The sequence below is a fragment of the Melanerpes formicivorus genome, unplaced genomic scaffold, assembly GCF_026170545.1.
Source record: "Melanerpes formicivorus ecotype bairdi unplaced genomic scaffold, bMelFor1.0.p_v2 SCAF_10, whole genome shotgun sequence".
NCBI classification, from domain to species: Eukaryota; Metazoa; Chordata; class Aves; order Piciformes; family Picidae; genus Melanerpes; species Melanerpes formicivorus.
In genome coordinates this window covers 21,382,709-21,406,920 of record NW_027142362.1, presented here as the reverse complement: position 1 = coordinate 21,406,920, position 24,212 = coordinate 21,382,709, and the positions used below count along the sequence as shown (strand labels likewise).

Genomic DNA, 24,212 nt, shown 5'->3' with positions numbered 1-24,212 from the left:
GGAGCTGGCTGAGCTCTGGGGTCCCTTCCAGCCCAACCCATTCAAGGCATCAGTGACTCTGTAAGACCCCAACCACAGCCCTGAGCAACCTCCTGCAGTATTCATTGGTTTCTTTTCCCTTCTGCTGAAGCTCAGAGGTGAAGATGGAACAAAGCCTAGAGCTGTGCCAGGGCTGAGCTGGGGGGGAGGGAGCTGCCTGGGACCTGGGGAGGGGAAGCCCAAATGGAAGGTGGCAGGCAAGGCAGGGATTAGAGCAACCTGGTAGTGAGTAACTCCTGATTAAAGTGGAGGTTCTGGGAATGTAGGAAAAACACAGACATGACCCAAGTGCAGAGCACATCCTGCTAATGAGTGTCTGAAACTGCTGCCAGCCTGCCTGCAGAAGCCATGGAAAGCTGGGGGAGATAAAACCAGGACAGCTGGAACCAAGCTGCAGTTTCTTCTCCACAGCAGAGCTGCAAAAGGGGGGGAAAAAAAAACAGTTCCAGGAGTAGAATGTGTTGGGTTGGAAGGGACCCCAGAGCTCAGCCAGCTCCAGCCCCTGCCATGGGCAGGGACACCTCCCACCAGCACAGGCTGCTCAGGGCCTCATCCAGCCTGGCCCTCAGCACCTCCAGGCAGGAGGCAGCCACAGCCTCCCTGGGCAACCTGTGCCAGTCTCTCCCCAGCCTCACTGACAACAATTTCTTCCTCCTCTCCACTCTCAATCTGCTCTCTTCCAGCTTCAGTCCTCTCCCTGTTGTCCTATCCCCAGCTTTCCTCCTTGATTAATCCCCCTCCCCTTATTCCCTGGTTGCTGAGCCCCTGATGGTCTTTCTGCAGCTGTTTGTGCTCAGCCCCAGGCTGTGCCACGCTGCCTGCTGGCTTCTGAATAGCATTTTGGAGATTGATTTGGGTTGGAAGGGCCCTGCAGAGGTCACCCAGGCCCTGCAGGCAGCAGGGACATCCTCCCCTGCAGCAGGTTGCTCACAGCCCTGTCCAGCCTCCCCTTGAACATCTCCAGGGCTGGAGCCTCAGCCACCTCCCTGGGCAGCCTGCTGCAGTGTTCCAGCAGCCTCCTGGGGCACAACTTGTTCCTCACCCCCAACCTCAATCTGCTCTGCTCTCATTTCAGACCATTGCCCCTGGGCCTGGCCCTGCAGGCCTTTGGGAGCAGTCCCTCTGCAGCCTGCTTGGAGCCCTTCAGGTGCTGGCAGGTTGTTCTGAGGTCTGCCTGGAGCCTTCTCTCCAGGCTGAACATCCCCAGCTCCCTCAGCCTGGCCCCACAGCCGAGGAGAGCTTTGCCATTTCACCTCCTGTTTGCCTTTCTCTGATACTCTTTGAGACTGCTCTGAAGGTCTCAGATGCCAGCAGAGCTTCCTGGGGACCTTTCTCCATCAAAGGACCAATTCCTGATTCCTTTCTTCTTCTAACCACTTAAGTTGTCCAAGCCAAAGCTTTCCTCTGCTGTGCCAGCAGCTGTGGCAGGGGCTGTGCTGGGTGATCTCTGGAGTTGCCTTCCAGCCCATGACACTGTGCAGGGTGTGCCAAGCCAGGCTGTGCCAAGCCAGGCTGTGTGAGGCAGCTGCAGGGCAGCTCTCCCTTCCCCGCCTGTGGCTGCTGCCTGCTCTGCAGCCCTTGGCTGGGGCTGGGAGGCAGGAAGGGGCAGGCTGGGCTGCAGTTTCCCAAGCCCAGCAGCCATGCTGGCTGCAGATGACAGCTCCTGGCCCTCAGCTGTGCTCTGACTCATGGCTCCTGGCTTTCTTTGCTCCCCAGCTCCTTGTCTCTTCCACAAAGCCTTCTCCGCTGGGAGGCTCCAGGGCTGCCTTTGTGTCCCTCCCGCAGAGCCTGCTGGCAGCCTGGGAACCCTTCCAGAGCCTTCCCCAGCAGCTCCAGATGTGAGGAATTCATGGAGCCACAGCCTTGCTGGGCCCTGCTGCTTCTTCCCAGACCTTGGCAGGCTTCCTGCTCCTGCAGGACCTGCAGAGAGTGGCCGCTGCTTTGGATACTTCTTCCTTGCTCTCCCTCCCCCCAACTTTTTTGCCCCATGTTTGCTCCTTCCTGAGCCTTTCACTTAATGAGGGAGGCCAGAGGAGCTCCCTGCTGCGGGCTGCACCTCCCCAGGCAGCAGCACCCAAGTGCCAGCTGGGCTTGGGCATGGCTCAGCTGCAGGGCGGGCAGCACGCAGCAGTGGAAGCGCTGCTGAGCCTTTGCCGGGTGCCAGGTTTGCCCCTGGGGGCAGGGGCAGGCAAGAGCTGGGCCCCAAACTGTCCCTTGGAGGACCTGAAATCGAAACTGAATTTGCTTTGGGCTGCAAATCAAAGCTAAACTGTCTTTGGAGAGGCAGCCTCTGCAGGGAGAGGGTTTCTCACCAGGCTGCAAAGGTTGTGTCACAGTCTCACAGTATCACCAAGGTTGGAAGAGACCTCAAAGATCACCAAGTCCAACCTGTCACCACAGACCTCATGACTAGACCATGGCACCAAGGGCCACATCCAGTCCCCTCTTGAACACCTCCAGGGATGGGGACTCCACCACCTCCCTGGGCAGCACATCCCAATGGCTAACAACTCTCTCTGGGAAGAACTTTCTCCTCCCCTCCAGCCTAAACTTCCCCTGGCACAGCTTGAGACTGTGTCCTCTTGTTCTGGTGCTGGTTGCCTGGGAGAAGAGCCCAACCCCCTCCTGGCTACAACCTCCCTTCAGGGAGTTGTAGAGAGCAATGAGCTGCCAGGCCTGGAGTTTCTGGGTTTCTCCATCCGACCCTTCTTGTTGATGGGGACCACGTTGTGCCCTGTGCTCAGCACTGGTTAGGCCACACCTTGAGTCCTGTGTCCAGCTCTGGGCCCCTCAGCTTAGGAAGGACATTGAGAGACTTGAAGGTGTCCAGAGAAGGGCAACAAGGCTGGGGAGAGGCCTTGAGCACAGCCCTGTGAGGAGAGGCTGAGGGAGCTGGGGTTGCTTAGCTTGCAGAAGAGGAGGCTCAGGGGAGACCTCATTGCCCTCTGCAACTACCTGAAGGGAGGCTGTAGCCATCTGGGAGTTGGTCTCTTCTCCCAGGCAAGCAGCACCAGAACAAGAGGACACAGTCTCAAGCTGTGCCAGGGGAGGTTTAGGCTGAGGTGAGGAGAAAGTTCTTCCCAGAAAGAGTTGTTAGCCATTGGGATGTGCTGCCCAGGGAGGTGGTGGAGTCCCCATGCCTGGAGGTGTTCAAGAGGGGATTGGATGTGGCACTTGGAGCCATGGTCTAGTCATGGGGTCTCTGGTGACAGGTTGGACTGGATGATCTTTGAGGTCTCTTCCAACCTTGGTGATACTGTGATACCTGCCCTGTACCTTTGTTTCTGATCCTGGTCCTCACCTGCATCATTGAGAGCACTCTGGAGAGCTTAAGGTCCAACTCAGACTCTCACAGAGAGCTCCTTGGGGCTTTTCTGCCTCCCCTCCATCCATTCCCACTGATCTGGGACTAACCTGGCAGCCTTCTCAGAAGGCCTGGCCAGAAGGGAGAGCAGAGGGTGGGGTCTGCCTTGGCTTCAGCAAGGCTTTGGGTACTGTCTCCTGTATCAGGGGCAGTGAGGTAGGTGGAGGGACCATGAGGTGGATTGGAAACAGGCTCAGCAACAGAGCACAGAGGGCTGTGATCAGCAGCACTGAGTCCAGCTGGAGGCCTGGGGACAGTGGTGCTCCCCTGGGGATGCTGCTGGGTCCACTCTTGTGCCACATCTTCCCCAGTGACCTGGATGGAGGGGACTGCGTGGAGGTTTAGGCTGGAGGGGAGGAGAAAGTTCTTCCCAGAGAGAGTTGTTAGCCACTGGAATGTGCTGCCCAGGGAGGTGGTGGAGTCCCCATCCCTGGAGGTGTTCAAGAGGGGATTGGATGTGGCACTTGGTGCCATGGTTGAGTTGTCAGGAGGTGTTGGGTGACAGGTTGGACTTGATGATCTCTGAGGTCTTTTCCACCCTGGTTGATGCTATGCTATGACCCTTGGCAAGTTCATTGACAGTACCAGGCTGGGTTGGGAGGCTGATGCCTGTCAGGCTGTGCTGGCATCCAACAAGATCTGGGGAGGCTGAGAGCTGGGCAGTGGAACCTCATGAGGTTCCCCAAGGGCAAGTGCAGGGTCCTGAGCCTGGGGAGGAACAACCCCAGGCACCAGCACAGGTGAGGGGCAGCCTGCTGGGGAGCAGCCCCATGGAGAAAGACCTTGGAGCCCTGGTGGCCAAGCAAAGAGCTGCCTGCCTGTGCCACTGCCAGCCCAAGGGGCAGCCTGGCACAGCTCAGCCTTGCAGCAGGCTGGGGCTGGGGGTGTCAGGATGGATCTGACATCTCCAAGGGCTGTGACCTCCCAGAGCCTCCTTGCCAGCCTGCTCTGCACCCAGCCCAGGAGGAAGTGCTGGACACAGCTGCAGGCCAATCTCACTGAGGTCAATAAGGCCAAGTGCAGGGTCCTGAGCTTGAGGAGGAACAGCAGCAGGCACCAGGACAGGTGAGAGGCTGCCCTGCTGGAGAGCAGCCCCATGGAGAAAGACCTTGGAGTGCTGGGGGGCAGCAAGGTCTGCATGGGACAGCAATCTGCCCTGGGGGCCAAGAGGGCCACTGGGGTCCTGGGGGGCAGCAGGAAAAGTGTGGCCAGCAGGGCTGGGGAGGTTCTGCTGCCCCTCTGCTCTGCCCTGCTGAGACCACACTGCAGGACTGTGCCCAGCTCTGGGCTTCCAGTGCCAGAGAGACAGAGACCTGCTGGAGAGAGGCCAAGGGAGGCTGTGAGGATGATGAAGGGACTTGGAACATCTCTGCTGGGAAGAGAGGCTGAGAGCCCTGGGGGTGCTGAGTGTGGAGAGAAGGCTGAGAGGGACCTGATCAGTGTCTAGCAAGAGCTGTGGGCTGGCTGGCAGGATGGAGGTGCCAGGCTCTGTTTGGTGGTGCCCAGGGACAGACCAAGGACCAGTGGGCACAGGCTGGGACCCAGGAGGTTCCACCTCAGCATGAGGAGAAACTTCTTTGGTGTGAGGCTGCTGGAGGCCTGGAGCAGGCTGCCAGAGAGGTTGTGGAGTCTCCTTCTGTGGAGGCTCTCCAGATCCCTCCTGGCTGTGTTCCTGGGTGCCCTGCCCTGGGTGCCCTGCCCTGGCAGGGGCTGGCCTGGATGATCCCCGGGGGCATTGCCCCCATCCCCCACCGCGTGCCTGTGCCCCCAGGGCCGGGAGCAGCTAACCAGCAGAGCTTTGTTCCTGCAGACGTGCCAGGTGTGCCAGATGGTGCTGCCCAACCCCTGCAGTTTCTGTGCCCACCAGCGGATCCATGCCCACAAGTCTCCGTTCTGCTGCCCCGAGTGCGGTGCCGTCTGCCGCTCTGCCTACCTGCAGCGCCACGTCCGACACAACTGCCTGCACTACGCCCGCCAGCTGGCGCTCCGGTGGGTACCGCGCGGCACCGCTGTGCCAGGGCGGGGCGTGGGGCACGGCTGGGCTGGGGGGAGCACAGGGCACCGCTGTGCCAGGGCGGGGCGCGGGGCACGGCTGGGCTGGGGGGAGCACAGGGCACCGCTGTGCCAGGGCGGGGCGCGGGGCACGGCTGGGCTGGGGGGAGCACAGGGCACCGCTGTGCCAGGGCGGGGTGCGGGGCACGGCTGGGCCACGGGGGAGTGCAGGGCACCGCTGTGCCAGGGGTCAGGGCACGGGGCCCAACTGTGTCAGGGGGGGCAGGGCACGGGGCCCGGCTGTACCAAGGGGGAGCTCAGGGTACGGGGCCCGGCTGTGCCAAGGGGGATCCCAGGGCACAGGGCCCGGCTGTGCCAGGGGGGCAGGGCACGGGGCCCGGCTGTGCCAGGGGGGAGCACAGGGCACAGGGCATGGCTGTGCCAGGGGGCAGGGGCAGGGCACAGAGCCCAGCTGTGCTGGGGGGCCAGGGCAGGGCACGGGGCCCGGCTGTGCCAGGGGGGAGCACAGGGCACAGGGCATGGCTGTGCCAGGGGGCAGGGGCAGGGCACAGAGCCCAGCTGTGCTGGGGGGCCAGGGCAGGGCACGGGGCCCGGCTGTGCCAGGGGGGAGCACAGTGCACAGGGCCCGGCTGTGCCAGGGGAGAGCGCGGGGCCCGGCTGTGCCAAGGGGGATCCCAGGGCACAGGGCCTGGCTGTGCTAGGGGGAGAGGGGCAGGGCACGGAGCTCGGTTGTGCCAGGGGGGGAGGGCAGGGCACGGGGCCTGGCTGTGCCGGGGGGAGCACAGGGCATAGCTGTGGCAGGGCATGGGGCCCAGCTGTGCCAGGGGGCCAGCTGTGTGGGCACAGGGCAGAGCACAGCCTGGGCTCTGCCTCCGCACCCTCCTAGCTGTGAGCAGCTGCTGGAGGGCTCTAGGTGGTGGCTGGGCACCAGTGCTGCTCCCCAGGGCTCCATCCTGCTCTCTGTAGTGTCCGTGGTCTGGGGGAGGGTATCAAGGCAGCCTGGGTCAGTTGCAGGTGGCACTCAGTTGGGTGGCACTGTGGTGATCTGTTGGAGGGCAGGAAGGCTCTGCCCAGGCACCTGCCCAGGCTGGATCCATGGCCTGGGGTCAGTTGTGTGAGGTTCAGCAAGGCCAAGGGCAGGATCCTGCTCTTGGGGCACAACAGCCCCATGGAGGCTGCAGGCCTGGGGCAGAGGGGCTGGAAAGTGCCCAGCAGGAAAGGCCCTGGGGGTGCTGGGTGCCAGCAGCTGGAGAGGAGCCAGCAGTGCCCAGGTGGGCAAGGAGGCCACCAGCAGCCTGGCCTGGAGCAGCACTGGTGTGGGCAGCAGGAGCAGGGCAGGGATTGTGCCCTGTGCTGGGCACTGCTGAGGCTGCACCTGGAGTGCTGGCTGCAGGTCTGGCTCCTCACTGCCAGCAGGACACTGAGAGGCTGGAGCAGGGCCAGAGAAGGGCAGCAGAGCTGGGGAAGGGGCTGGAGAAGAGGGCTGGGGAGGAGCAGCTGAGGGAGCTGGGGGGGTTGGTGTGGAGCAGAGGAGGCTGAGGGAGACCTCATTGCTCTCTGCAGCTCCCTGAGAGGAGGCTGCAGGCAGCTGGGCTTGGGCTCTGCTCCCTAGGCTCAGGGGAGAGCAGGAGAGGAACTGGCCTGGAATTGTGCCAGGGGAGGCTTAGGTTGGAGAGGAGGAAGAATTCCTTTGGTGGCAGAGTGGTCAGGGGTTGGCAGAGGCTGCCCAGGGAGGTGGTGGAGTGCCCATGGCTGGAGGTGCTGCAGAGCCCTGTGGCCATGGCAGCTGGGGCCATGGTGTGGTGGCCATGGTGGGGCTGGGCTGAGGCTTGGCCTGGCTGAGCCTGGGATGGCTTTTCCCACCCAAACAGTTCTCTGTGTCATCTTGAGGCAGCTCTAAGCTGCAAGGTGTCTGTGTGGAGCTGCAGGTGCAGAGGGCAGCTCAGCATTGCTGCTTGCAGCACAATTGCAGCTCTCAACCCCCTGAGTCACTCTCAGGTCTGACCTCACATTGCTGTCAGCTGCAATGTGCTGAGGGATGTGAGCCCCGAGGAGAAGGCACAGATTCCTTTCCTGGATGCTCCCACAGTGCTCCAAACACTTCTCATGAACTGGGGCAGGTGAAGGAAGGCTCCCAAGGCCCTGGGTGCAGTGGTGTCTGTGACAGAGTCCCCAGGAGCCAGCCCTGGGCCCTGGCAGCCCAGAGCCAGCTGAGTGCTGAGCTGCAGCCAGAGCAGGGAGAGCAGCAGCACAGGGAGGGGATTCTGCCCCTCTGCTCTGCTCTGCTCAGAGCCCACCTGCAGCACTGCCTCCAGCTCTGGGGCCCCCAGCACAGGAAGGACCTGGAGCTGCTGGAGAGGCTGCAGAGGAGGCCACCAGGATGAGCAGAGGCTGCAGAGCCTCCCCTGTGGGGCCAGGCTGGGAGAGTTGGGGCTGTGCAGCCTGGAGAAGAGAAGGCTGCAGGCAGAGCTCAGAGCAGCCTCCCAGGAGCTGAAGGGCTCCAGGAGAGCTGGGGAGGGACTCTGGAGAAGGGCTGGGAGGGACAGGCTGAGGGCCAATGGCATTGAGCTGGGAGAGGGGAGAGTGAGAGTGGAGAGGAGGAAGAAGCTGTTGTCAGTGAGGGTGGGGAGAGACTGGCACAGGTTGCCCAGGGAGGCTGTGGCTGCCTCCTGCCTGGAGGTGCTGAGGGCCAGGCTGGATGAGGCCCTGAGCAGCCTGTGCTGGTGGGAGGTGTCCCTACCCATGGCAGGGGCTGGAGCTGGCTGAGCTGTGAGCTCCCTTCCAGCCCAACCCCTTCCAGGACTCTCAAAGGGAGCTTTAGGAGCAGGCAGACCTTTCCCTGGCAGCCTTTCCTCATCAGCATCTTTAGATCTCTTCAGCTGCAGACAGCTCTCCAGGCACAGATGATGTTCCTGGGAGCTGAGCCTGGGTGACCTTTAAAGCTTCCTTCCCACTGTGTTTTTCCTTCTCTCCCATTGACATTTGCAGTGAACAGGGCAAGCTCTGCTCCTGCAGCTCCTCCTTTAAGGTCTCTGCATTCAGGGAGCCTGCAGAGCCTGGCTGGTTTGGAAACCACCAGCTAAGCCTTGGGCTGTTTCTGTGAGCCATGAGGACAGGATGCCCCTTCCAGGAGCTGCTCCAGGCCAGGCTGGATCAGGCTTTCAGCAGCCTGGGCTGCTGGGAGGTGTCCCTGCCCGTGGCAGGGGCTTGGAACTGGATGAACTTTGAGGTCCCTTCCGACCCAGCCCATCGGGAGTGCTCTCCCTGGGAGGGAGAGACACAGCTGGAGCAGCTGTCAGAACCCAACCACGGGGCTGGGGCAGTTCCTTGGGCCCTGCTGGCACCTGAGAATCTCCAAGGCAGGCACAGCTTCATCACCTGGGCAGCTTGGGCAGTGTTCCACCTGCTGCCTTGGTCAGTGACCTGCTGTGGGGCTGTGCTGGCACAGCAGCCAGGGAGCTGGATCTTGTGGCAGTGATCCCATGCCAGTCCTTGAGCCTCTGGTTCCACTGAGGCCCTTTCAGTGCAGAGCAGAGCTGGGACCTGGCCTGGTACCTCGGGAAGTAGTTTTCATTCCAGCTGGGTTAGTGAAGTCTTTGTGGTGCCTTCAGAGACCTGCTCTGGGCTCCCAGTGCCAGAGAGGCAGAGACCTGCTGGAGAGAGGCCAAGGGAGGCTGTGAGGATGATGAAGGGACCTGGAACATCTCTGCTGGGAAGAGAGGCTGAGAGCCCTGGGGCTGCTGAGTGTGGAGAGAAGGCTGAGAGGGACCTGATCAATGTCTATCAATAGCTGAGGGCTGGCTGGCAGGATGGAGGTGCCAGGCTCTGTTTGGTGGTGCCCAGGGGCAGGACAAGGAGCAATGGACACAGGCTGGGACCCAGGAGGTTCCACCTCAGCATGAGGAGAAACTTCTGTGGGGTGAGGCTGCTGGAGGCCTGGAGCAGGCTGCCCAGAGAGGTTGTGGAGTCTCCTTCTGTGGAGGCTCTCCAGATCCCTCCTGGCTGTGTTCCTGTGTGCCCTGCCCTGGGTGCCCTGCCCTGGCAGGGCTTGGCCTGGATGATCTCTGGGGGTCCCTCCCAAGCCTTCACCACTCTCTGGTTCTGTTTCTCTAGAAGCTGAATTCATCTTCTCTAATTGCTGTCTGCTGAAGCTCTTCAGTGCAGGCTGAACCCAGCAGATGTGAAGTTGTGGCTGTGCCACCCCTGTTCTCCTGCCTGTCTCTGCTGCAGCAGGGCTAGATGCTGAGGACAGGAGGACTTTGGAGTTGCAGAGCCCTGGCTTGGATCACTCTGCCCTCTGCTCACGTAGCAACTTGACTTCTCCCCCTCCCCTGTTGTTACTGGCAGAGCTGCAGAGCCCAGGAGCTCTTTCCAATCCCTCCCAGGATCAGCCTGGCTTTGCTGCTTCTCACTTTCTCCCTGCTCCTCTTTAGCTGCTGCTGCCTGTTTGGGGCTGCTTTGGTGGAGCCCTGCTGCTGTCTCTCCTCTGCTGATCCCCCCCCAGAGCAGTCAGCTGGGGCTGGAGTGACCTTGGCTTAGTTGGGTTTTGCTCAGTGGCTGCACTGCAGACAGGAAAAGTCTGCAGTTGAAAGTTCCCAGTCACCAACCCTGTCCCCAGTGCTCCTTTCCTCTGGCATCCCTGTGTCACCTCTCCACCGTGCCCAGGCACCTTCCAGCTGCCTGGAGAGCTGTGGGGCTGGAAGGGGATGGTACAGGGTACGTGCAGAGGGTTAAACCAACATCTTGCAGCTTTATCTTCCCTGGCAGGATGCCTTCCCAGACTTCCAGCCACCCCTCCTTGCCCTGGAGCTATCTGGGAGGCTTCCCCTGCAAATTGCTGCTTCCCCTGCTGGCTTCTGATAGCAGAGCTCCAGCCTGCAGGAGCTTCTGACAGCCTCCAGCCTCTTTGTTCTGCTAATTGGTGACTTTATCAGGCTGGGGCCTTCTGCCGCTGGGGTTCTTGCTTCCACTGTGGCTGTTGTTTACACTTCCCTTTGCTGTCAGTTCAAGGAACTCCTCACCCTCTGACCCTGCCTCAGGGCTTGTTTCATTCCTAAGCCTGGCTCAAGTGCTCACCAGAGCCCAGCTTGATGCAGAACCAGCTCTTGTTTGCCCAAGAAGGACACTGAGAGGCTGGAGCAGGGCCAGAGAAGGGCAGCAGAGCTGGGGAAGGGGCTGGAGAAGAGGGCTGGGGAGGAGCAGCTGAGGGAGCTGGGGGGGTTGGTGTGGAGCAGAGGAGGCTGAGGGAGACCTCATTGCTCTCTGCAGCTCCCTGAGAGGAGGCTGCAGGCAGCTGGGCTTGGGCTCTGCTCCCTAGGCTCAGGGGAGAGCAGGAGAGGAAGTGGCCTGGAATTGTGCCAGGGGAAGCTTAGGTTGGAGAGGAGGAAGAATTCCTTTGGTGGCAGAGTGGTCAGGGGTTGGCAGAGGCTGCCCAGGGAGGTGGTGGAGTCCCCATGGCTGGAGGTGCTGCAGAACCCTGTGGCCATGGCAGCTGGGGCCATGGTGTGGTGGCCATGGTGGGGCTGGGCTGAGGCTTGGCCTGGCTGAGCCTGGAGGCCTTCCCCAGCCCGAGCAGGTCTCTGGTTCTGTGATTGAGTCTAACTCTGCCTTGTCTGGTGCTGAACCACATCCCTCAGCACCACATCCCTGTGTCTCTGAAGCACCTCCAGGGCTGGGGGTTGGGGGTTCAGCCACCTCCCTGGGCAGCCTGCTGCAGATTTGCTCTGCTGCCTCTCTTGAGAAGCAGCTGGGGAGCAGCAGTAGGAATCCTGGTGACCATGGCTGGCTGCAGCAGCCAGGCCTTGCTGTCAGGAATGGCTTTTGATCTTCTCTTTCTGCTTGGGAGTTTAATCCTGCTGTAGTGCCAGGGTCCCTGGTGGCCCTGCCCTAGGAAGTGGCCTTCCCTGTCCCACCTGGGTCAGGGTCGGGCTGGGAGGCAGAGCCAGCCCAGCAGAAGGCTCCTGTGCCTGCCCAGGGATGGCAGCAGCCGTTGGCACCTCTGCCCTCTCAGGAGCTGAGACAATTCCTGTGTCTGTCTGGGGTTTGGCTGCTGCAGGCTGGCTGCTGCACAGTGCTCTTTTGAAGTGGAGCTTCAAAGCACAGCTTGATTCCTGAGCACTCTGGGGAGGGAAGCAGAGCCCAGTGCCTTGTTTGCTTCTGATAGGGGCCTGGAGCTCTTCCAGCTGCTGCAGAGCTCAGCTCCAGCTGCCAGGGCAGCACCAGAGGCAGGCAGCAGCCTCGGAATGAAGGCCAGAAGGGAGCCATCAGGTGGCCTAACCTCAGGCTGCCCAGAGGAGCTGCTCCCTTGGGGTCCTTCAGGGCCTGCAAGCTCTGGAGCAGGTAGCCCAGGGAGGGTGACCCTTCCCTGGAGGAGTTCCAGGTCAGGGTGGGTGAGGCCTTGAGCAACCTGGGCTGGGGGGAGGGGATTCTGCCCCTCTGCTCTGCTCAGAGCCCACCTGCAGCACTGCCTCCAGCTCTGGGGCCCCCAGCACAGGAAGGACCTGGAGCTGCTGGAGAGGCTGCAGAGGAGGCCACCAGGATGAGCAGAGGCTGCAGAGCCTCCCCTGTGGGGCCAGGCTGGCAGAGTTGGGGCTGTGCAGCCTGGAGAAGAGAAGGCTGCAGGCAGAGCTCAGAGCAGCCTCCCAGGAGCTGAAGGGCTGCAGGAGAGCTGGGGAGGGACTCTGGAGAAGGGCTGGGAGGGACAGGCTGAGGGCCAATGGCTTTGAGCTGGGAGAGGGGAGGCTGAGAGTGGAGAGGAGGAAGAAATTGTTGTCAGTGAGGGTGGGGAGAGACTGGCAGAGGTTGCCTAGGGAGGCTGTGGCTTCCTCCTGCCTGGAGGTGCTGAGGGCCAGGCTGGATGAGGCCCTGAGCAGCCTGTGCTGGTGGGAGGTGTCCCTGCCCATGGCAGGGGCTGGAGCTGGCTGAGCTCTGGGGTCCCTTCCAGCCCAACCCACTCTGTGAGTCCCTGATCTCGTGCCTGTTGCTAGCCTTCAGTTGTACTTTGCTGTGTCTGATCCCTTCCTGGCTCTTCCATGATGCCCTTGGGGACCCTGCCTGGGGCCCAGCCCTGGCCTGGTGCTGGCCTCCCCCAGCGCCGCTCTGCCTGCCCGCCGGGAGCGGCGCCGTGCTGCTGACTCAGCTCTCTCCTCCTGCCTCCCCCAGGTGCATCCACTGTGGGGTTGTCTTCATGACCCTGGCCATGCTGAAGGTGCACATCCAGGAGAAGCACTGTGAGGTCTTCCACAAGTGTTCTTTTTGCCCCATGGCCTTCAAGTCTGCCGACAGCACCGTGGCCCACATGGGCAGCCAGCACCCCGCAGAGCCCCACAGGAATACTCAGTGAGTACTTTGGCTTGCTGCTGCTGCTCCTCCTTGCTGGGCAGCTCCAACACTGCCCTTTTCCTTCCCAATTCTGTTGTATTTCTGCTTTCTGTCCTCATCTGAGGTATCTCCCCATGCACTCTGATGGTGGGGACCTGCTGCTGGCCATGGCAGGAGCTGCTGCCTGCGCCCCTGGGCTGCCGGAGGAGCACAGCAGCTTCTGCAGGGCACAGCTGAGCAGCCAGGAAGAGAGCTTCACTGTCACCACCTCCTCCAGCAGGGTCCACAGTGGCACCTCTTGGCAGGGGGTTCCAATAGCTGAAGGGAGCCTGCAGGAAGGCTGCAGAGGGACTTTGCATGAGGGTGTCTGTAGCCAGGCCAAGGGGGAATGGTTTGGAGCTGAGGCAGAGCAGGGTCAGACTGGAGCTGAGGAAGAAGTTCTTCAGTGTGAGGGTGGTGAGGCTCTGGCACAGGCTGCCCAGGGAGGCTGTGGCTGCCTCCTGCCTGGGGTGTTGTCAAGGCCAGGCTGGATGAAGCCTTTGGCAGCCAAGTGTAGTTGAGAGGTGTCCCCTGGCATGGCAGGGGGTTGGAGGACATGACCTCTGAGGTCCCAAACCATTCTGTGGTTCCAGAGTAACTGCTGCATCTGGCACCTGAGAGGAGGAGGAAACCTTCTAGTACCTGCAGGGGACCTGCAGGCAGGCTGGGCAGGGACTGCTCAGGAGGGGCTGTGGGGACAGGACCAGGGGCAGTGGTTTGGAACTGGAGCAGGGCAGAGTTAGGTTGGACACCAGGAGGGAGTTGTGCAGAGTGAGGGAGGGGAGACACTGGCACAGGCTGCCCAGGGAGGTGCTTGAGGCTCTGTCCCTGCAGCCATTCAAGCTCAGCCTGGCTGTGTCCCTGGGCAGCCTGCTGCAGCTGGAGCTGTCCCTGCTGCCTGCAGGGCTTGGACAAGATGCCCTTGGAGGCTCCCTCCCAACCCAGTGCACCCTGTGGAGCTGTGATAGAGGCACTGAGCTGACTCTTCTGAACTCCTGCAGGGTGATCTACAAATGCTCATGTGAGACAGTCTTCAACAAGAAGAAGCTGCTGCAAGAGCACTTCCAGCAGAACACCAAGCAGCTGCTGGTGGGGGTGTTCAAGTGCCCTCAGTGCCAGCTGGTCTACATGCAGAAACAGCAGCTGATGCAGCACGTGAAGGTAGGTGACCCTCCCCCCTCACTGCCCCCAGGGCCTGGCCTCTGGCTGCACAGAGAGTTGGCATCAGCTCTGTTTGCATCACTCCAGGGCATTGTTTCCCCATTTCTTCGTGGGGCAAAGGGAGTGCAGTGATTTACAGCACAGCCTGGCAACATGAGCTGGGCATTTTGTCTCAGATGGTGACCATCCCCTGCAGAACTGAGTGCTGCTCTGGTGCTCCCAGCACAAGCAGGACCTGGAGCTGCTGGAGAGGCTCCAGAGGAGGCCACCAAGATGAGCAGAGGCTGCAGAGCCTCCCCTGTGGGGCCAGGCTGGCAGAGTTGGGGCTGTGCAGCCTGGAGAAGAGAAGGCTGCAGGCAGAGCTCAGAGCAGCCTCCTAGGAGCTGAAGGGCTCCAGGAGAGCTGGGGAGGGACTCTGGAGAAGGGCTGGGAGGGACAGGCTGAGGGCCAATGGCTTTGAGCTGGGAGAGGGGAGGCTGAGAGTGGAGAGGAGGAAGAAATTGTTGTCAGTGAGGGTAGGGACACACTGGCACAGGTTGCTGTGGCTGCCTCCTGCCTGGAGGTGCTGAGGGCCAGGCTGGATGAGGCCCTGAGCAGCCTGTGCTGGTGGGAGGTGTCCCTGCCCATGGCAGGGGCTGGAGCTGGCTGAGCTCTGGGGTCTCTTCCAGCCCAAATCATTCTGTGCCTGTGTGATCCCATGGGAGCCTGAGCCCTGCACTGCTGTCCTCCTGGTTGTCTGTACAGGATCTGCTCTGCAGTCTCCTCCAAAGGTTCCTCGCTGCTATTCTCGAGCAGCAGCTGGCAGAGCCTCATTTCCCTGTGATTAAGGGAAGAGAAGCCCAAAGTGACATTTTCTTTTAATCAGTGACTTTATTTTGTTTCCATTCAGACTTAAAAAGGCAGAAGATTGAGTGGCCAAAGGAGAAACACCCTGTCAAAGCCGCTGCTGTGCTCTCTCCTCCAGCCTTTAGCTTGCAAATGTGGAATGCTTTGCATGCCCCTAATGAGGCGGCGGCGGCAGGGCTCCTGTGGAGCTGCTGATTGCTCCTCTGCCTGGGTTAGAGCTGGGGAAGGGGAGGGGAGGGGCAGGCTGCCACCTTCAAAGAGGCCTTCGACCCGGGCTGGCCTTGAGGAGCACCACTTGCCTGCGGCTCACCCTCGAATCCCACCCCCGGGGAGCTGCCCCTGGCAGGTTGTGCACCGGCACCTGGGAGAGCTGAGGCTGCTCAGCCCGGAGAGGAAACTCCAGGCAGACCTCAGAGCTACATTTCCATATCTGGGCAGGGACTGCAGGCAGGCTGGGCAGGGACTGCTCAGGAGGGGCTGTGGGGACAGGACCAGGGGCAGTGGTTTGGAACTGGAGCAGGGCAGAGTTAGGTTGGACATCAGGAGGGAGTGAAGGTGAGGAGACACTGGCACAGGTTGCCCAGGGAGGTGCTTGGGGCTCTGTCCCTGCAGCCATTCAAGCTCAGCCTGGCTGTGTCCCTGGGCAGCCTGCTGCAGCTGGAGCTGTCCCTGCTGCCTGTAGGGGTTGGACAAGATGACCTCTGGGGGTCCCTTCCAGCCCAATGCAACCTGCAAAGCTGTTTTGCTGGCTGGAGCTGTGGGTGCTCCAAGCCAGTCTGGGGGGGTTCCCAGCCAGCCCCATCAGGCCTTTGAGTGAAAAGTGGCTCTTGAGGTCACCTCTGAGAGGACAACAGCCAGAAGGGTCCCAGCTGAGTGCAAGGGGCTGGACAGGGTGACCTTGGAGGGTCCCTTCCAGTGCAAGCTGTGTCTCTGCTCTGTGCTCTTTGCTCAGCAAACCCTCTGGATGTGCCCAGCTGTGGGCAGAGGTGGGGTGTTGGTGCCACCCTGCAGAGCTGGCAGTGCCCTCAGCTGGATCATGTGCAGAGCACTCAGGCTCCTCAGATCAGACCTTGTGTGATGGAGCCTGTGGAGTGTCTAACCCAGGAGAGCCTTCCAGAGGCCGTGGGGCCTTCATCTGCTGCAAGCTTCCCCATCCTTCAGTAGTGAGCACAATTAAAGCTGGAATTGGCCTTTTGTCTGCATCAGCTCTGGTTGTTCCCAGGGGAGTTGCTTGAGGTTTCTTTGCTGGGTTGCTGTTTCCTTGCTCCTTGCTTTCCCACAGCTCTTTTGTGGGGGGGACTTTGGCCTCTGGAATAACCCAAGAGCCTGGAGAGCTGTTGCTTAGGAGGCTGCTTGCTGGCTTTCTGTTGTCTTTTATTTGTCAGGAGCAAAGTTTGGAGCTGTGAATGTGTAAACAGCAAGAGGTGATATGGAGTGGAAGCAAGCTGCCTCTTCCCACCCCTTGAGCAAAGGCAAAGCAGCTTTGGGAGGCCCCAAGGAAGCAGCAAAGATGGAATCAAGCTCAGCTAGTGTCTCTGTGCTTCAGAGCTTAGGCTCCTGACATGATGACCATTAACATTTCTCTGCCAGTGCATCTCCCCTGTTCAAACAGAGCTCAGGCATCCATAGCTTGGGTTGGAAGGGACCTTAAAGCTCCATGGAGAAAGGCCTTGGAGCCCTGGTGGGCAGCAAGTTCTGCCCTGGTGGCCAAGAGGGCCAAGGGCATCCTGGGGGGCAGCAGGAAAAGTGTGGCCAGCAGGGCTGGGGAGGTTCTGCTGCCCCTCTGCTCTGCCCTGCTGAGACCACACTGCAGGACTGTGCCCAGCTCTGGGCTCCCAGTGCCAGAGAGACAGAGACCTGCTGGAGAGAGGCCAAGGGAGGCTGTGAGGATGATGAAGGGACTTGGAACATCTCTGCTGGGAAGAGAGGCTGAGAGCCCTGGGGCTGCTGAGTGTGGAGAGAAGGCTGAGAGGGACCTGATCAATGTCTAGCAATAGCTGAGGGCTGGCTGGCAGGATGGAGGTGCCAGGCTCTGTTTGGTGGTGCCCAGGGACAGGTCAAGGAGCAATGGGCACGGGCTGGGATCCAGGAGGTTCCACCTCAGCAGGAGGAGAAACTTCTTTGGTGTGAGGCTGCTGGAGGCCTGGAGCAGGCTGCCCAGAGAGGTTGTGGAGTCTCCTTCTGTGGAGACTTTCCAGTCCCCCCCTGGCTGTGTTCCTGGGTGCCCTGCCCTGGCAGGGGCTGGCCTGGATGATCTCTGGAGCTCCCTTCCAGCCCCTGACATTCTGTGATCACTCAGCTCCAGCCCCTGACATGGGCAGGCACACCTCCCACCAGCACAGGCTGCTCAGGGCCTCATCCAGCCTGGCCCTCAGCACCTCCAGGCAGGAGGCAGCCACAGCCTCCCTGGGCAACCTCTGCCAGTCTCTCTCCACCCTCACTGACAACAATTTCTTCCTCATCTCCAGCCTTAATCCCGAATGTTCAGCAGCAGCACCAAGGAGCTGCTCTTGGCCTGCAGGAAGCAAAGGGAAGCTGTGTGGTGCTGGGCAAGCAGCACAGGGAGCAGGGGCAGCTGTGTGAGAGCAGGCCAGCAGCATGCTGCCTGGGGGCCCAAATCACTGACTCAGATAATCAAGGATACTGATTTCTAACCCAAGGCCTGTGGTGGGGGTTGGATCTCACTGTGGGCTGTGATCCCTTGCTGATGTTCCCTAGGCTGTCCATGGAGTCCCCCAGAGCCCTGAGGAGCTCTCCAGCTTCCGACAGAGGTCTGAGAAGGCATCGAGGAGCCAGGTGCAGACCCCCCCGAAGGAGCTGGCAGGGGCCAACAGGACTTCCCACTCCTCCCTGCTGAGGAAGGAGTTGAGGCTGGAAGGACACAATTCTGAAGCCAAGTCCAAGCTGAGAACTGGTTGGACTTGCAAGGAATGCTCCCAGTGGATCCCTGACCGGGAAACCTACGTGTCCCACATGAAGAGAAACCACGGCAGGGTAAGGCCTCAGCTGCAGCACTTCCCCTGGGGAGGGAGCTCTGGGCAGCCAGAGACTGGAACTGTCCCTGTGTGGGGCAGAATGAAACCCAGGACCTCACAGTGCCTGAAGTGGCCCCAAGCAGGCTGCAGAGGGCCTGCTCCCAAAGGCCTGCAGGGCCAGGCCCAGGGGCAGAGGTTTGAAATGAGAGCAGAGCAGAGTGAGATCGAGAGTGGTGGCTTCACGTGGCCCCAGCTGGGCCTGCACATGAGAGCCTAGAAGCTGTATGCTGAATGCAATGTTCCTGCAGCAGGAGGTGGTGAAACCACAGGAAGGGGCACATACAAGTGAGCTGGGGAGGAAGAGCTTGGGGAGAGGCAGGGGCAGGGCATGGGAGGAAGAGCTTGCTGTGCAGGACAGAGGGGATGAGTTATGGAGATGCCCTGAAGAAAAAGTCTGAGTGGAGACTTCAGTGTTCAGAGTTGGATCCTGAGCAGCCTCCTCTGGGCTAAGGACCATCCCCATGCTTCTCAGCTGCCCCTGCTCCTTCCCACACCAACTGGCTGTGAGGAACAAGTTGTTGCCCCAGGAGGCTGCTGGAACACTGCAGCAGGCTGCCCAGGGAGGTGGCTGAGGCTCCAGCCCTGGAGATGTTCAAGGGGAGGCTGGACAGGGCTGTGAGCAACCTGCTGCAGGGGAGGATGTCCCTGCTGCCTGCAGGGGCTGGGCTGGGTGACCTCTGCAGGGCCCTTCCAGCCCATTCCGTGGTTCTGAGAAGCTCTTTGCCAGCTCAGGACCAGAGCACAGAGCAGTGCTGCAGGTTGTTGTCAGCTCATTTCTGTCCTTCACTGTGTGCTCTGCAGCCTCTCTCTGCTGGTGCTTCTCCCCCCCTTCCTCTTAGCTGATCTGTAAGTGGATGGAAGGTGCTGTCTTCCCCACTTGCTGGCCTGGGCTGGGCTCCAGAAGGACCCTGAGTTGCTGTGTGTGATGTGTTGGTTGGTAGATACCACAGCATCCAACGGGGGCAGAGGGGCAGAGCCCTGCAGTGCTCAGAGCTGTGGGTGGTGGTCACAGTTCTGAGTCTCTGCTGCTCTCACCCAGCTGGAGCCTCATGCTGCCCTCCAGCTCCTCCCTGCTGGCAGAGCACAGCCCAGGCTGTGCTGTGCAGACAGCTCTGAGTACTTTGACTTCAGGACTTCTTGCTTGAAGTCACCTTTCTCAAAGCCCCATCAGCAGAGGCTATGGAAATCAGGATTGTGGTCTGATTCCTTCTGGCCTGACAGGGGCAGGGCTGCATTGTCTCCCTGGAGGAGTGCCAGGAGGAGATGGGGACAGGGGCAGAGTGCTGGCTTTTCCCATTGGAACTGGCCAGCTGTTTGCCAGGTGTTGAAGTTCCCTGCTTGTATGTGGTCCTGAAACAGGTCTGAGAAGATCTGGAGCGGGCTGGGTGCAGGTCAGCTGAAGGACTGCAGGAGAGGAGGGGGCTGGCTACAGGGCAGGGCTGCAGAGAGGCACCTGGATAACGAGCAGGACTCCAGGGAGACCTCAGAGCAGTGGCTGAAGGGCTCCGGGAGAGCTGGGGAGGGCCTTTGGAGGAGGGCTGGGAGCGCCAGGCCGAGGGGCAGTGGCTGTGGGAGCGCTGGGGGCGGGCCGGGGGCGGGCCCGGGTCTGGGTCGCAGCCTTGCTGTCCCCGCAGGCCATGAAGCGCTTCCCCTGCCGGCAGTGCGAGTGCTCCTTCAACGCCTCCAACAGCCTGCGCCGCCACATCCGCAACAACCACGACACAGCCAGGAAGCTCTACACCTGCTGGTGGGTACTGAGCTGCCCTGCCCTGCCCTGCTCCAGCCTTGCACGCCCTTCCACAGGGGCTGGCTGCTTCTGCTCTGCTCCAGATGCTGTTATCCTGGGCTGCAGCCAGCCGTGAGGGACAAGGCCTCCTGCTTGCCCCCCAGCACCACGAGCGGCTATCCCCTCAGCTCCAGCGGTGCTGGGGAGCTTCCCTGACTTCCCTGATCCTGTGCAGGCAGACAGATCAGCCCTGTGAGCACAGCCTGCAGAGCCCTGGGGGTGCTGGGTGCTGAGCAGCTCCCCAGGAGCCAGCAGTGCCCTGATGCAGCCCAGCAGGCAGCTGTGTGCTGGGCTGCAGCCAGAGGAGTGTGGGCAGCAGGGCAGCAGAGGGGATCCTGCCCCTTGGCTCTGCTCTGCTCACACCTCCCCTCCAGTCCTGCCTCCAGCTCTGCTGTCCCCAGCAGGAGAAGGACACAGAGCTGTGGGGAGAGTCCAGAGGAGGCCACAGAGATGCTGCCAGGGCTGGAGCAGCTCTGCTGTGAGGCCAGGCTGAGGGAGCTGGGGGTGATCAGCCTGGAGAGGAGAAGGCTCCAGGGGCACCTCAGAGCTGCCTGCCAGGGCCTGAAGGGAGCCTGCAGGAAGGCTGCAGAGAGACTTCTCCTGAGGGTGTCTGGAGCCAGGCCAGGGGGGAAGGGTTTGGAGCTGAGGCAGAGCAGGGTGAGACTGGAGCTGAGAAAGAAGTTCCTCATTCAGTGTGAGGGTGGTGAGGCTCTGGCACAGGCTGCCCAGGGAGGCTATGGCTGCCTCCTGCCTGGGGGTGTTGAAGGCCAGGTTGGATGAGGCCTTGGGTAACCAAGTGTAGTTGAGAGGTGTCCCTGGGCATGGCAGGGGGGTTGGAACTGGCTGATCTTTAAGGTCCCTTCTGACTCATCCCATTCTATGCAATTCCAAACTGCTCTGGGTTGCCTCTGGGACAGAGTTCTGCCACGAGGACAAGGATTTGCTCATCTGTTGGTAACCTAACAGTAACCACCAGTGCCCAGTGCCACCTCCTGGTTTGGCAGTCAGCAGAGAGCCTTTAGGGTGGCAGTGACCAGCTGAGCCTTCCATCAGCTTCCTTCCTTTCTCTCTGTGCCAGGTACTGCACAGATGAAAACCAGACCTTTCCTCAGCCCTTCATGCTGGAGAATCACATCAGCCTCATGCATGGCATCAAGGACCCAGACCTGTCCCAGATGGCCAAAGCAAAAGCTGCAGAGGGAGACCCAGCAGAGGTAACTGAGCCCCTTCCACCCTCCCACTGCCTGGCCAGCAGCTGTGCAGGGGGTGTCACCGAGCCCCCAGCCCTCCTGCCCACCTGGCAGCTTCCCTTCCCCTTCCCTCAGCCCCATCCAGCTTGCTGCTCTCTGGCAGTGTGGGGAGCAGGACTGAAGGTGCAGCTGAGCTGCAGCAGCTCCAGGGCCCTGTGTCGTACTGCCCTACTCTTCAGCCTGCCTTGTGACCAGGCCTAACCTGGGTTGGTTGGTGCCCTTGGCTTCCCTGCTGCTGCGCTCCCAGGCCTGGGCCTGGTTTGCTCCTTGCCCCTTGGGGTTATTTCCCAACAGGTAGGAAAGTTCTCTGCTTTAAAAGCCCTCTCAGATCTGTTACCTCCAAGAACTGAGGCCCCTTCAGCAGGACTGTGACTTTCTGTGCCCAGTGTAGCAGTTCAGCCCTTTGGGCCTGCTCTGGAGCAGAGGCTTGGCTGCTCTGCCTCCTTTCTTCCATGTTCTCCAAGACCAGACCTGACCTTTCCCTACTCTGCAGCCTGTTGTCCACCTGCACCCTGGCACTGAGGGCTCTCAGCCAGGGCTGCCTCCCCTCTCTATGGATCCTTTTTGCTTCCCCCAGCTGCTGGCTGCTGCCCCCAAGCAGGGCACCTGGCTACACTGGGCCAGAGGGTGGTGGCTTCACATGGCCCCAGCTGGGCCTGCACATGGGAACCTAGAAGCTGTATGCTGAATGCAATGTTCCTGCAGCAGGAGGTGGTGAAACCACAGGAAGGGGCACATACAAGGGAGCTGGGGAGGAAGAGCTTGGGGAGAGGCAGGGGCAGGGCATGGGAGGAAGAGCTTGCTGTGCAGGACAGAGGGGATGAGTTATGGAGCTGCCCTGAAGAAAAAGTCTGAGTGGAGACTTCAGTGTTCAGAGCTGGATCCTGAGCAGCCTCCTCTGGGCTAAGGACCATCCCCATGCCTCTCAGCTGCCCCTGCTCCTTCCCACACCAACTGGCTGTGAGGAACAAGTTGTGCCCCAGGAGGCTGCTGGAACACTGCAGCAGGCTGCCCAGGGAGGTGGCTGAGGCTCCAGCCCTGGAGATGTTCAAGGGGAGGCTGGACAGGGCTGTGAGCAACCTGCTGCAGGGGAGGATGTCCCTGCTGCCTGCAGGGGCTGGGCTGGGTGACCTCTGCAGCTCCCTCCCAACCCAAATCATTCCATGATTCTGAGTTTCCATCCTCTTTCCCCATCCTGTCTCTGCCCAGCCAGCCCTTCCCAGCTCTCCCCGGAGGTCCTGCCTGTTGGGGTGAGGGGTCTGGGGGCTGGGCAGGGCGCAGGAGTTGCCGAAGCCGTGTCGGTACCAACATCCTCCCGCGCGTCCGCGCTCAGCCGCAGGCACGGCGTCAGCGCGCTCTCTTCCTTCTTCCTTGAAGGCCAAATCTCCAAAGAGGACGGCGGGGGAGGAGCCGGCCGAGGCGGACAGCGGCGCGGCCCCGGAGGCGCCGGCGGCCAAGAGACTGAAGGGGCGCTGGCGCTGCGCCAAGTGCGGCTTCGCCACGGCGCTGAGCGCGGAGTTCCGCCGGCACATCGCCCAGCACCGCGCCGACAGCAGCAGCGCCCAGTGCCCGCTCTGCGGCCTCTGCTACACCTCCCACAGCTCCCTCGCCAGGCACCTCTTCATCGTGCACAAAGTCAGAGAGGACGAGGAGGAGGAGGAGGATGACGACGACGAGGAGGAGGAAGAGGAGGAGGAGGAGGAGGAAGCGAGGCTGCTGTTGGAAGGGGAGAGGAGCACGAACGGACACGAGGGGCAGAACGGCGAGGTGAAGGCTGCGGCAGAGGGCAGCCTGCAGTGCCAGGAGTGCAGGAGGGACTCTGCTCTCTGTGGGCACAGGCAGACGTGTGGCACCGAGGGGCTCCAGGGCTCCTCGCAGAACAATCACTCGAAGGCTCTGCAGACTTAATCCCCCCCCGGGGCTGGTTGGGGGCCGGGGGGTTTTTTTGTTGTTGGGAGGTTTTTACTCAAAACGCAGGGTGGGGTTGATCTTTGAAGTACTGTGGGGGGTCCCTCGGGCTGGACATGGCTTCCCATTAACCTCTGTTTGCAAGGGAAACGTCACCCAGACAAACCAAACCACCCCCACCCCGCCCTGCCACCGCATCTCAAGCACTCAGCCTCTGCCCGAGCAGAGAGGGGAAAAGGGAAGGCAGGGCAGGAATCCTCGCCGCAGCCTGGCCCACTCCTCCAGACCAAGGAGCACTTTCTGCAGCTGCAGTTTCCTTACCATGAGCTCTCTTCCTTCCCCTGTGTGCTGCCTCAGCCCCAGCCTCGCCTTCCCTGTCGCCTTCTTTCTCCTATTTATGGCTTCTCCTTTCCCTCCTCCTGCCCTGCCTTTGTTTCACTCATTTTAACTCCTTCTGCTCAGCAAAGCCCCCGGCAGGACGGCGCTGGCCCTGCCGGGCTGCCCGTGGACGGACCCAGGGTGGGCTCAAGCTTGTAAGCTGTGCCCAGGGACCAGCCCCGCTGTGGAGAAGGCTCTTTGGCGAAGCCTCCTGGACTTCACCCATCCCCCGGGAGCCTTTTGTAGCTCCTGCCCTGTGGGGTGAGCGCAGCGGGAGGGCCTGGTGCCCCTCGGGCACTCACCGGCTGTGTGCTGGTGGAGTCGTGCAGCTGGGCCCGGAGCCCAGCGCCTCATCCCTGTGGGGGGCTCGGGCAGAGGGGGGTGGCAGGTTGGCATCATCCCCAGACGGGGAAAACATCTCCTCTCCCCCTCCCCCCACTCTGTGGTGTCAGCCGGAGTGAAACCATCCTGGCGCTCCGGGTGGTACTCACTTGGGGCCAGGGCTGCCCGAGCAGGGAGCGCAAGCCCCCAGCGACCCTGGCTGAAGTGGGTGCCAGGGAGGCTCGCTGGGAGCGGAGCCCCGAGAGGCCCTGGCAGAGGTGGGCACCGCGGTGCTGCGAGAGCTGGCTCCCCAGCGTGGCTGTGCCCCAGGGTGGCTCCCGGGAGCCCTTCCTGCCACGGTCGCGTCGCGCTGCCTCCCGCGCCGCCCCCCTCCTCGCTGTGGTTTTTTCTCTGTACCCTTCGGGGTTTGTTGTTTTGGTTTTTTTTCCCTGTTTTTTCTACCACGTTGAGCCCGGACCCTGCTCGTTCTCGTTTACTATGAGGATTGTTTAAAATAATTAAAGATGTATTTATCTGGGTGCATTCGGGCCGCGCAGCTCCTCCGTCCCGGCGCGTCGGGCTGAGGCCAGCCCGGCCTCTCTCCTCGGCTGGGCTGTGCGTTCGGTGGAGAGTCCCGACGGGGCGGCAGGGGCACCCCCGGCTGTCCCCCCCGCAGCGGCGTCCGTGCCTTGCTATGATGTTTACTTCCAAGTATTGCCAATAAAAGCATCCAAGGGGGCCTGGCCTGGGCG

The 24,212-nt window shown here is 61.3% G+C and overlaps 1 protein-coding gene across 1 annotated transcript in view; it reads left to right on the top strand.

Annotated features, from left to right (window-relative positions):
- The window catches only part of ZNF592 (zinc finger protein 592), a 40,136-nt gene extending 16,133 nt beyond the window's left edge, over positions 1 to 24,003 (top strand). Inside the window, 7 exon segments of the mRNA XM_068144206.1 lie at positions 5,214 to 5,392; positions 12,578 to 12,754; positions 13,777 to 13,936; positions 17,501 to 17,776; positions 19,452 to 19,564; positions 20,682 to 20,817; positions 22,231 to 24,003. Coding sequence (XP_068000307.1) covers positions 5,214 to 5,392; positions 12,578 to 12,754; positions 13,777 to 13,936; positions 17,501 to 17,776; positions 19,452 to 19,564; positions 20,682 to 20,817; positions 22,231 to 22,761 — 1,572 coding nt within the window. The 3' untranslated portion in view covers positions 22,762 to 24,003.
- The last annotated feature ends 209 nt before the right edge of the window (positions 24,004 to 24,212 follow it).